This window comes from Acipenser ruthenus, chromosome 32 (assembly GCF_902713425.1).
Source record: "Acipenser ruthenus chromosome 32, fAciRut3.2 maternal haplotype, whole genome shotgun sequence".
In the NCBI taxonomy this organism is placed as follows: Eukaryota; Metazoa; Chordata; class Actinopteri; order Acipenseriformes; family Acipenseridae; genus Acipenser; species Acipenser ruthenus.
In genome coordinates, this window is record NC_081220.1 from 12,536,445 (window position 1) to 12,549,163 (window position 12,719).

A 12,719-nucleotide genomic window follows, 5' to 3' on the forward strand; every position below is an offset into this window, starting at 1 on the left:
AACGTCATGATGTTTTAGTGTAATTTACACAGCAAAAATTAAAGAGCACTCAAAACTGCAGCTGCAAATGTGAAACAGTACACGTGGATTCGTAAAGTAGATCGGTCAAATATAATTTTAGATTTATATAAAAAGGATAACGTTTGCAAACAGTTTTTATTTCACTTAAGCGACAGCACACATGCAGTAGGGCTTGCCTACTTGATTACTGAAGGTGAAAGTAGCGTACCGTTTTATTGACATAATGTGTGGGGGTGTTTTTATGAGGAGCGGGGGGGGGGGGGGGGGGGGGGGGGTGTTACCGCATAGGGCCCCCGTCTAGAGCCCCACACAGACTTAGGCCGGCCTGTTTGGAAATGTAACGAGTAACTTTTTTTTTTTAAGTAAAATGTTACTGTAACTAGTTACAATTTTGTTAAAAAAACGGATTACTTTTTACGTAACGTCTCCAACAATATCGGCTGTGCACATGAGAGTCACTCATTTTCAGGGATTGTTGGTAGCGCTCTCTACTGCACTGCAATTAATAACTACACTATGAAAAACACAACACCCCCAGGCAATTAAGAGTTAACACTTAGAAGGAAGTCCCTCCTTATACACGGCTTTCAATGCAGGAATTACACCATTGCATCACACCAAAGCCTGTCTTCATCCAAGCAGCTTCCTATAAATGCAGCGAGCGACAGGCTGAGATCACACAGCGAGTGCTGATCCCGGATTGCAACACCGCAGGCTGTAAAGCGAGTAGAGCAGCCAAGCGGGTAGAAATACTCAAGATCACGCAAAGGAAATTAAAAACACAAATGAAATAAGAAAAACGAATCGCACCTCATGCACGGAATCTCATTACTTTTCCTTGTTTTTAATCATTGTGTGACTGTCTTGAAAGAAAGACGCTGAATTGACAGTGAGCGACACAGCACCTGTCTCGTGTTTTGTGTACAACGCAGTAAATACGTTTCTACATTTTAAAAAGACACTGCGCGTTTTTTTTGTACCGCAGATATATTGTTTTGTAAATTCACTTTTGTCATCCGCTGCTTTTTAAAATCTATTTTTGGAACCACTTCGTGTTCTTATTATTAATTTTAATTAAGGTTTTTTTTTTTTAATTTCGACGGGAATACAGTTTTGTGTCGTTGTTTTGGAATGTGATTTTTACGCTGAAGATGTACCGGGTCCGCTTCGTCGCATGCTGCGCGTTTGCCCTTGCCTTGCTGGAGAGCGCTGTGACAGACTGCGCGCCTCAAACATTACCGATACAAAATGAATTACAGGGCAAACGGCACACAGGAGAGCCGTCGCCTCTAAAACGCAACCAAAAACTTACTGAAATTAAATTATCAGACCCCGCTGCTCCTCATACTAACCCTAACACGGGGAAGCACAAAAGCCTTGTATTGAATTTTGACAGGGATTCTGGACTGCCGCTGGACGACGCAGGTATATATTCTTAAATCTGTATTGTTGTGGGTCATTTTCTACTTATATTCTACTTTATTTAGCAGACGCCTTTATCCAAGGCGACTTGCAGAGACTAGGGTGTGTGAACTATGCATCAGCTGCAGAGTCACTTACAATTACGTCTCACCCGAAAGACGGAGCACAAGGAGGTTAAGTGACTTGCTCAGGGTCACACAATGAATCAGTGGCTGAGGGGGGATTTGAACCGGGGACCTCCTGGTTATAAGCCCGTTTCTTTAACCCCTGGACCACACAGCCTCCTATAGCTTAATTGTCTTTGTACGGGGTTAGTGTGCCCTACTATATTAATTAAAAACCACTGAGCTATTCAAACCCACTGCCTTCTACACTGCAGCCCAGCGCTTTTTCTTCCTTTCGTTTTCCTTTAAAACAATATTAAGGAATGACAGACTATGAAACTGGTAACACCTTACAAGATACACACCTATAACTGTCAACATGGGTTTGTTAGGTAGCACTCCTTAATTTAAAACACTCCTTTTTATTTACTTATTTTAGTGTACCATTATAAAAGTTTCCCATAGTAAATCTGGCAGTTTTCCCATAGTTATCATAGTTATACTATGCACTTATTTATTTATTTATTTATTTATTTATTTATTTATTGTGTTTATATAGCGCTTTTTATACAAAAGTATTGCAAAGCACAGTACAGTACATAGCAGAAAAAAGAACAAACCACAATACATTTGTATAACATGCCACACATACAACTGCCACGATCAGACCATTTAAATAACAGATTTAAATAACAGTATACACATAATAAAAAAGCAGCAATTTTAAAGTTACATTAAAACCCACTAAGATAAGAAAGCCATTTTATAAAAGTGCGTTTTTAGTCTTGACTTGGAAACTGTAACGGTCCCAGCTTCCCTGACAATGAAGGCAGAGCATTCCATAATTTAGGAGCGCTACAAGAAAAAGCCCTGCCTCCTCCCGTGTTGCTTCTGTTGACCCTAGGAATAACCAGCAGCCCCGCATCCTGTGCTCTCAGAGTGCATTTGACCCCGTATCTTGCAGAGTGCAAGATACGGGGTCAGTAACTCCTGCAAATAACTAGGTGCTAATCCATTCAGGGCCTTGTAAGTTAACCACAAAATCTTAAAATTGATTCTTTACTGCACAGGGAGCCAGTGTAAAGAGGCCAGAAAACTATAAACTGTATCATAGTTTACCATGGTTTGTTTTTTAATATTATTATTATTTATTTCTTAGCAGACACCCTTATCCAGAGCAACTTACAATTGTTACAAGATATCACATTACACATTATTTCACATACAATTATCCATTTATACAGTTGGGTTTTTACTGGAGCAATCTAGGTAAAGTACCTTGCTCAAGGGTACAACAGCAGTGTCCCCCACTGGGGATTGAACCCACAACCCTCCAGTCAAGAGTCCAGAGCCCTAACCACTACTCCACACTGCTGCCCAGTATGCTTGACCATACCTCTCTGGGCTGTGTAATGCTTACCTATGCCTTGCCATTATTTTGCTGTGCTTTATTACCTTTGTAAGCTCAGTTTTCAGTCTGCACACTTTCTCCTTGTGTGAGCTGCAGATACTGGACTGAAGGGACAGCCGTGGCCAGAGCAGCATGAGTGGACACAGCCCTTTGTGATCGTACGTGGCCAGAGGTCCAGTTTGAATGACTTTTTAAAGGTAAGAGACAGAAGGAGAAAGCCTTCAGGCTCATTCCAGCTCTGACATTCGCAGTCTGTGATATTTAAATCACATGTGACTGAGGAAGTGGTGCCAAGGCAGGTGTTGTGTGCATGCAGAAGAAGGGGGAAGGGACTAAATCATGTGAATGCCAAGGTTCATGATAATTGGATAAGCAGTTCTCCAGATCTAAGAAATGTAAGTGTGACATACAGATGTACGTACAGACAGACACCCCCTATATCCTCAGAATCTGATGTTCTCAAAAACCTCACTGGGCTACTCAGACCCACTACCTAACACAATAATGGGCTCATGCTTACTAGTACAGCTAAAACATGACCTCACACATGAAGTCATTTTCTTATAAATACTTTTTCCCCTCCTTTTTTATTAATTAAATTCCGCCTTGCCATTTTTCTTCAGGAAATGACTTCAGTTCTCACCTGGAAAGGAAGTGTCCGTCCCCACAATACGGCCCCCGCCTTCCCCTGCTCTTAAGATCTTGCTTTCCATGTAGGAAGTCCTAAAAAAATAAAACGCATGCCCATTTCCTCTTTTCCTCCCTGATTCTGACAGGAAGTAGCCATCCCGCCCTATAGGAGGAATCAGAATTGATCACTATGGCAAACGTTGCTTGCCAACTTTGAGCAGTAAAGGGTTACCGGGGAAACCCCAAAAGGAAGTTAATATAGACCTCCCCTCTTAGGAATGTGTGCATGTAAGCAATAGTGACAATAGCTTTTTGAACTGAAGGCCCAAATAAATATCCTTTGAATCGTTTTCGCAGAAAAAAACTAACTTCCTTAGAGTAGCTTTGAATGGCGTTTATTGGTGATTGCTGTCATTTCTTCCGTTCCAGTTACCTGCCAAAGTGTCTGTCTATTTGTAAGCACCAGACCCATCTAGTGCACAGCTAGTGTATTGCCAACAAAACAAAAAACATTTTAGATAAAAAGTCTTAGATCTCCAGATGGCGCTGTCTCTTAATTCTATAAAGAACTAGCTGAAGTACCCGGTGTTGCCCGGGGAAATTGCATAACAAACTGGGGAACGGTAGCCTTATGGTTTCCTATAAGTTGCCGATCTTGGGTGTTGCACAATGCGCTCGGACCCCTTTCCCTTTTTTAACTTTATTTTTTTTTTTGGTTTTTGCCATTTTTAAATTTTTTAAAATTTTTGTTCTTTTTATTTTTATTTTTTGGTTTTGTGGGTTTCTTTAATTTGCGATACATGGTTACTGTAGTGATCCAGCAATAGGGTTACTAAATAAAGTACCCCGGGGGTCAAAACTGTAGATCCAAACACAGCCCCCGACCTTCCCCTGGATGAAAGAGGAGGCCGTGCAGAGTTTGGTTGCACTGGCTCCTGCGGGGTCCGAATGCATAAAGGAACAGACAGACAGACCAACTTTCTTCTTTATATATTAAGATGATCTAGCCTATGCTACACATATATCTGACAGGCAACTCGACCCGAAGACCTAGCTCATGAACTCAGAAAAAAACTCACTTAAAAAACAAAACACAGCATGTCAGTATTGCAATAAGAACCCCTGAAAATGACCAGAAACCAGTGAGAGGACAGTTAAAGCATAAATGAAGTCTGATCACGTACATTATGGGGGTTGTATTTCCTTAAGTGCTTGTAGGCATACAGATATACAGCAAGCAGGTACATATATCTGTGCAACTCTACTATAAAGATTTGTATGTACTGTTATATTTAAAAACAAAATGTAAATATTGTAGCTGTATGTATCTAATATTGAATAATTCATTTATTAATAATTGTTCTTAATCTGTTACTGTACGGTTGTACATAATTGAATATCTGACTGAAAAAAATATATAAAAATAATTAGAAACTAAATTAGTACACTAAGCAGTTTAAAGGTGGCAGGCCTAAAAGATATTAAAGAAAATAAAAACAGGGTTGCATTTTTTGAAAATATAAGTGATAGAGGCGTGCTGATTATGTAATAGAAATCTGAGGGGACAGACAGACAGACAGACAGACAGCAGGCGGATTCCGTCTCCTCACCCGCTTTTCATCTCTGGAGGCCTGGGTTCCAATCTGGCTGTACAGGTCACAAGTCAGCTGAGTTTCAGTGACGTTCCACAGCGTGCAGATGACACTGACCCACCGCACCTCGCAGCACTCTGTCTCACTCGCTTGTCTCAGCTTGAGAGATGTCCAGGACAGCAGGCAGGCAGTAGGTGTTCAGGTCAGGATTGAGGTGCTGTCTCTCTCTCTCTCTCTCTCTCTCTCTCTCTCTCTGTCTCTCTCACCCATCAGTCTGTTTTGTCTACCACACATGGTAAACACGATAACCGCATTGATTTTGCACCAACCCTCAGCAAAAGTTTATCATATTTTCTTAGTCTCCTATAGATGTTTTGGATTGCATTGGGCTGTAATCCGATAAAATCTTGATTTTATACAAATGCTTTTAACCTTTCAGGTGCGGTGCAGTGATTGTGATCATGAGGCCCCTCTCTAAGTGCACTAGTTATATATATATAAAATGCAGTGTTTTTAAATGTCTGACAGCTAGCAACATATTCAGCAGCGAGTTGTGCTTTCTGTACGTCTCCCCGAAACATCTTTTTTTATCTTTGAAAACAGCAAAGTTTTCCATGGTACGTTTGCACAGTAATATAGCATTTTATAATTTTCCCTTTATATCATGGATTTAACATAGTTTACTGTGGGCGTTACACTGCTTACCTGTGCTTTATTATGCTTTCACAATGCTTTATTACAATTTTACCATGAGGAAACTTTTATAATGAAAGGGTGGCCTTAATGTTAAGGTGGCTGTACATTGCCGTCAATTGGAGCTTTAATTTAGTTTTATTGTGATAGTAAAACAGATGTTTTCTCTCCGGTTATGCACGTGTGGACTGCACTGTTGATATCTGGCTGCTTTTGAAAAACTGGATTAGGAATCAAGCACGTCTCACACAGAGTTGTCAAGACTGGAAATGAACTTGATGCTGAGCCAGATTAGAGAACAGATCAGGCTTTAATCTTCCCACTCGAGCCTCCCAGGCATGTGGAAGCTGCGGCCAGGCTTCTTACTTCACCCTTGAAAGGCACTTTGCCATTGTTCTGTTTTAAATCTTTAGGTTTAAAAGGTTGTGCGCTTTTATATTCACTATATAGGTCTCAAATGAAAGAAACACATGTTATAGTAAACATTATATATGATAGTACACTTGGTTAAAGAAATATCTGTTGCAAGCCATGCTTTTAGTTAGTGTTGCACTTCTTTGGTCACCTGGAGGGTGAAATTGTCTCTGTAATTACGGGAGGTTTGTCTCTTTAATTCCCCCTCCAGCTGGTGACCTCAAAGGTTCAAAGGTACGGGCCAGCTAACTCGCTTTTCAAGAAGTTCTTTGAATAAGTCACCCTCCTCCTGGCCTACCCACAGGGGAGCGAGAGAGAGCGAGAGAGAGTGAGAGAGAGCGAGAGAGAGTGAGAGAGAGCGAGAGAGCCCCACCCTGTCACAGGCCAGCCAAGCTGAAAAGGGAAGGTTTTCCTGTGAATCATAATAGAGAATTTGAATTACAGCTATTCAATACTATGCACACCACCCCTCCCTGCATTCACCAGGTTGTGAAATCACAGCTCCAATCAAAGCCACACACACACCGAGACACACGCACACGCACACACACACACACACACACACAGGAGAACATTACATCATCGCCGGCTGTCATGTATTGAAGCCAGACAGGGAGGAGAGGCAGCTTGATTTTTTTTTTTAGTTCATAATTTATTTAATGGCATGACAAGACTTGTTCTGAACTGATATGTAGTACAGGATAAAGCAACATCCATAGACTGCTTGTAGCTTTTCATTTACAATGACATCAAATGTTTTAGGATCATGAATTTAGGAAGGTGACTCTATGTTCAGAACTCTGATACTTGAGTTTCAAATTTCATTTTCATATTCAGCTCCGTATAAAGACCACCTCACAATTAAGGGCACTTTTTACAGTCCTGATTTGTTCCTATTGACAGCCGTCTGAAGTTCATTTCAAAGCCAGTCCCATTTCAGAATTAAAGGGTACATAAGGACCTTTTTATTGTGTTACGTGTTCCCATGTGTTGCTGCAACTGTTTACGTAAGGTGTGTGTGTTGTTTTAATTTTTTTTTTTTAACATTTTGACTGCATTCCTTGTCTCAATATGGCTTCCCATGTACCTGCATGGACCGCTCAGAACTACATTTCCCATCATCCTCCTGCTCACATATATAACTGAGATGGATTTACCAGTGGATGATGGGGAAATGTAGTTCTGTGAGGTCCAAGCGGGTACATGGGAAGCCACCTTGAGGCAGGAATGCAATTTAAAAGTTTAAAAAAGTGGTCAAAATGTAAAAAAATAAATAAAATTAAAAATATGAAAACAATAAACACACCTTATGAAAACAGCTGTAGCAACACATGGGAACATGTAACACAATGAGCTGTAACCTAGCAGCCCCCTAACTTAAGGTTGCAATCAGGGCTATGCAGAAACTCGTACTCAGAATTGCCTTTAAGAAGTATTTATCATCAGGTATTTAATACATCCATTCATTTTTAGGTTTACTGACTGTATCTCTGAGGATTTGAACATGTGGTTTAGAAAAAAAAAACTGAAACGACCAGAATCTAAAATTTAGCACAAAAGAAAATAAAGAAAAATTGTCAAACTGTTTAGTAAAGTGTTAACCAATTAAATACATTGGTTAAATAACTTTTTTTCATTGTGATCTTAATTTGTTTTTATACATTATGTACCTCCAGTCCTAAGTCCACCCCCTATTAAGGCCACATTTTTAAAATGTTTCTGCATTTACTGAATCAACGTGACTTCATATGGAACAGCAATAGTGAGTTTATAATGGATCCTTTTAAGAGTTTTGCATATAACCACTTATCCAATTGAGTGTTAGTGTTGTCGTCGTCTTCTTCTTCTTCTTCTTCTTCATCTTCGTGGATTGTAATCTGCTCAGATCTCAGTAAGATGAACTAAGTGTCTTGGCTCTTGCTCCAGCCCCATTTCCTGTCACTTCCTGTCATGTTTTTCCGTCTCTTTGAAATCATTCACAGTTAAACTGAGACTTCCTGTGACTTCATCAGAGCTGCTTCCTAACTTTCCCTGCTAGCCTTGTCAATCGCACTCCCATCCTTTCACTGCTTTACCTTATAAATCTGATTCCCAGTGCATTAGACAATGAACAAACCACACTATCACTGCAGTGTCATTGTATTGCCACTGTCTGTCTGCATCGCCATTTAAGATCATTTGAGAAGGGTATAGTTGGCATACTGGGGTCCCATTCTACCAAGAGCATCCCAGTGTAGCTGTGCTTCCATTGTCCTTCAGTAGAGAACCAGTGCCATTGAAGATCATTAGGAAGGGTACAGTTAGCATAATGTGCTACCATTCTTCCAATGGCTGACTCATCCTATTGTACAGTAGCTGCCTCTGTCATAATCTGGAGTAAATGGATGCTGTCTGTGTGTCAAGTTTTACATATCTAGAGAAACAATTATTCAATTTTGATGAAACGTCCTAAGGATATTCTTTTACCAATACCATTGCCAAATTACATTTTCAAGGTTTCATAAACCCAACAAATGTCAAAAAGATGCAAAGGAAACCAATGCATAAATGAAGTCTGAAATTAATAAAAGAATCCTATTCAATTCAACAATATATTTTTATATGGATCTAGAGAGTCGCTTATCCGATTTTCATGGAACTTGCTACGGGCAAGCCTGTGTTTTCAGTTTGATCAAACTGCAGGAGGTGGATTGGAGTAGCAGCCTCCCTAGTTTCAATGAGGGATGTAACCTTGTTCTTGTATCTGCAGAATGGACACCCTCAGAGACTGCGTTGTGGACTGGAGGCTGAAGGGAAGCAGCTCATTCTAGACTTGGAGAAAAATGAGTAAGAACTGAATTCCACTTCCACTGTTAGAGCTGCCTGGCTTTCATTTCCTACACAGCGTATATAGAGGAGGTGTACTGTGCAGTGTATGTAAGGGTTCTGATTTTAGGTGAAATAATCTGACACCTACCTGTACAGTGTGGTTCATTGTAAGATTGATAGTGTTGTATGTTAGTGTGACACGGGTGGCTTTGTGGTGTGACATCAGACGCGGAAGAACACACAGTACTGAGAGTGAATGTGAATGCTCTGCCTGCGCGTTTTTTATTATTAAACAAATAAAAAGACTGAACAAAACACAAACACTTTCCTAAACCACAAAGCAAAACGGCACGTTGGCCAAAACAAATAGACAAACAAACAAACAGCGGACGAACACTAAACAAACAAGTGTCGTGCTGAGCTATGTCAGCATGAGTAGCAATTGCTTTTTAGTTTTGAGTTTTAATTTTACTCTCCTGTCTCTCGTGCTTTTGCCCTGAACACCCAACCCTGAGTGAGTGATCCGTGCATCTATATATACAGCTGTGCTGGGATTCAATTGCTAATTAATCATTCACTTGAATCCCAGAACGTGAACTAATTTGTGCACTCCCCGTGCCCACATACTAATACACGTTTTATCTGCACGTGAAGTGTTTGTGCAATCCCCGTGCCTAAATACAAATATACAGTTTAAATCACTCGTGCTACATAGCCCAATTTATACCGAACAATTTACAGACACTCGCATATTTGTATTTTCAGTGCACCACTACATCCACACCAAAAATAACACACCACATACAACATAAAACACAAAAATACGCACAGGGGCGGGGCACCCTGCCACAGTTAGCAAAGAGAATGTTGTCTTTTTTTTTTTTTCAAAAATGTAGTAGTCTGCATTTAGTTTTTTGTTATTTTCTCCCTAATTTAGTAGTGTCCAATTTTTTTTTTTTTAGCTCAGCTCACCGCTACCACCCCTGCGCTGACTCAGGAGCGGCAAAGACGAACACACGCTGTCCTCTGAAGCGTGTGCCGTTAGCCGCCCTCTTTTTTTACACACTGCAGACTCACCATGCAGCCACCCAGAGCTACAGCGTCGGAGGACAACGCAGCCCTGGGCAGCTTACAGGCAAGCCCGCAGACCTAACCCTCCCTCCCACCTGGCGGTGCTCGGCCAATTGTGCACCGCCCCCTGGGAACTCCTGTCCTCGGATGACAAAGGAATAGCCTGGACTCGAACCGGCAACGTCCAGACTATAGGGTGCATCCTGCACTCTACGCGAGTGCTTTTACTGGATGCACCACTCGGAGCCCCGAAAATGTTGTCTTTTTTTATTATGTTGTGTAATTTTGAGAAATGGATGGAATTATTATTATTATTATTATTATTATTATTAATAAAGTTTTTTTCTAAATCAAATTATATTGCATTCATCAAATTTGATCATGTGAATGTGGTTTGTGTTGAACCCCTCACTCTTCTCTGCAGGAATCTGCTCCCCAGCGCCCCCTTTGTCTTCTATTACCTCCCTGACGGCACGCTGGTAACTGAGGACAGTCAGCAAGCGGTGAGTGCCCTGTGCTCTCCCCAATCGCAGCACAATACATTATAGAGACAGCTGGTATATATACTGTACAAGAATAAATATTACCACAAAACCAGTATGTTGCGCACTCTTTTTGGTATTTCATACATGACTGAAAAAGAGAGTTTTGAATTATATATTTTTAAAGTGTTGTACATTGTGGGGGGATCCCCGAAGGTCTCCCCTGGTAAAGGCACTACCGTGTGATGTGTAGGGTGAGTCATACAGTCAGGGGAGCGCAGGTTCGCGTCCTGCCTGTGCAAAGTCGCCAGTCTTCACTGGGGATTCCGGAAGGATCGCTCGGACGCTACAGCAAACCCTACCAGCCAGGCACACAGTGAGCTCAGTGAACCCTACCAGCCAGGCACACAGTGAGCTCAGTGAACCGTACCAACCAGGTGCACAGTGAGCTCAGTGAACCCTACCAGCCAGGCACACAGTGAGCTCAGTGAGCTCAGTGAACCCTACCTGCCAGGCGCACAGTGAGCTCCGTGAACCCTACCAGCCAGGCGCACAGTGAGCTCAGTGAACCCTACCAGCCAGGCGCACAGTGAGCTCCGTGAACCCTACCAGCCAGGCGCACAGTGAGCTCAGTGAACCCTACCAGCCAGGCACACAGTGAGCTCAGTGAACCCTACCAGCCAGGCGCACAGTGAGCTCAGTGAACTCTACCAGCCAGGTGCACAGTGAGCTCAGTGAACCCTACCAGCCAGGCGCACAGTGAGCTCCGTGAACCCTACCAGCCAGGTGCACAGTGAGCTCAGTGAACCCTACCAGCCAGGCGCACAGTGAGCTCAGTGAACCCTACCAGCCAGGCGCACAGTGAGCTCAGTGAACCCTACCAGCCAGGTGCACAGTGAGCTCAGTGAACCCTACCAGCCAGGGGCACAGTGAGCTCCGTGAACCCTACCAGCCAGGCGCACAGTGAGCTCCATGAACCCTACCAGCCAGGCGCACAGTGAGCTCAGTGAACCCTACCAGCCAGGCGCACAGTGAGCTCAGTGAACCCTACCAGCCAGGCGCACAGTGAGCTCAGTGAACCCTACCAGCCAGGTGCACAGTGAGCTCAGTGAACCCTACCAGCCAGGTGCACAGTGAGCTCAGTGAACCCTACCAGCCAGGTGCACAGTGAGCTCAGTGAACCCTACCGGCCAGGTGCACAGTGAGCTCAGTGAACCCTACCGGCCAGGTGCACAATGAGCTCAGTGAACCCTACCGGCCAGGTGCACAGTGAGCTCAGTGAACCCTACCAGCCAGGCACACAGTGAGCTCCGTGAACCCTACCAGCCAGGTGCACAGTGAGCTTCGTGAACCCTACCAGCCAGGTGCACAGTGAGCTTCGTGAACCCTACCAGCCAGGTGCACAGTGAGCTCAGTGAACCCTACAGACCAGGCGCACAGTGAGCTCAGTGAACCCTACCAACCAGGTGCGCAGTGAGCTCAGGTGGACACCTGCAGGACTGGCCTTTGTCCTCCAGAGGCCGGCAGCTCGCTGATATTTCCAGGGTGTAAAAGAGGAGGCTGGCTGGTTTTTAACAATCTCTAATTTGTTCGGAGAAAGTTCTTTCTTGAAAATTGATTCATAACCAAATCGACTACGATGCCTCCGTTGTCTGACTTTTTGTTTTATTTGTAAAAAGTAATTTGAAATATTACTTTGACATTTTCAATGAGTGGTTAAAGAAATCCAGGGTAACCCCCCAGTGCTGTAAAATGCTCTAATAAAACACACCTGTGGTTTATGCTTCTACTAGTCAGCTGAGTCTCTCTCTGTGTCTCTGCAGACTCACTGTTACTATCATGGCACTGTGCAAGGCTTCTCTGAATCCCGTGTGGCTGTCAGCACCTGCGATGGAATGAGGTGAGCGCAGAAAAAAATGAATAGAATACAGTAATACTTGCTTAATATCACTCATGTTAATGTCACCCTCCTCTTATAAACTTTTATCACAGTCTCCCCATACTTTATACTATTCATTTACCATAGTTTGCCATGTTTTTTACTATACCTTTCTGTGATGTTTACCTATGC

At 42.6% G+C, this 12,719-nt stretch overlaps 1 protein-coding gene across 6 annotated transcripts in view; it reads left to right on the forward strand.

The window, feature by feature from the left end:
- The first annotated feature begins 630 nt into the window (after positions 1-630).
- LOC117395566 (disintegrin and metalloproteinase domain-containing protein 15) overlaps positions 631-12,719 on the forward strand; it is a 32,856-nt gene continuing 20,767 nt past the window's right edge. For 5 of the 6 annotated variants that reach the window (XM_059006054.1, XM_059006057.1, XM_059006058.1 and 2 more), the window contains exons 1-5: positions 631-1,446; positions 3,055-3,155; positions 9,037-9,113; positions 10,591-10,669; positions 12,472-12,548. In XM_059006054.1, coding sequence (XP_058862037.1) covers positions 1,173-1,446; positions 3,055-3,155; positions 9,037-9,113; positions 10,591-10,669; positions 12,472-12,548 — 608 coding nt within the window. In that variant the 5' untranslated portion in view covers positions 631-1,172. The remainder of the gene's footprint in view (positions 1,447-3,054; positions 3,156-9,036; positions 9,114-10,590; positions 10,670-12,471; positions 12,549-12,719) is intronic. The other variant, XM_059006055.1, reaches the window with a different exon arrangement.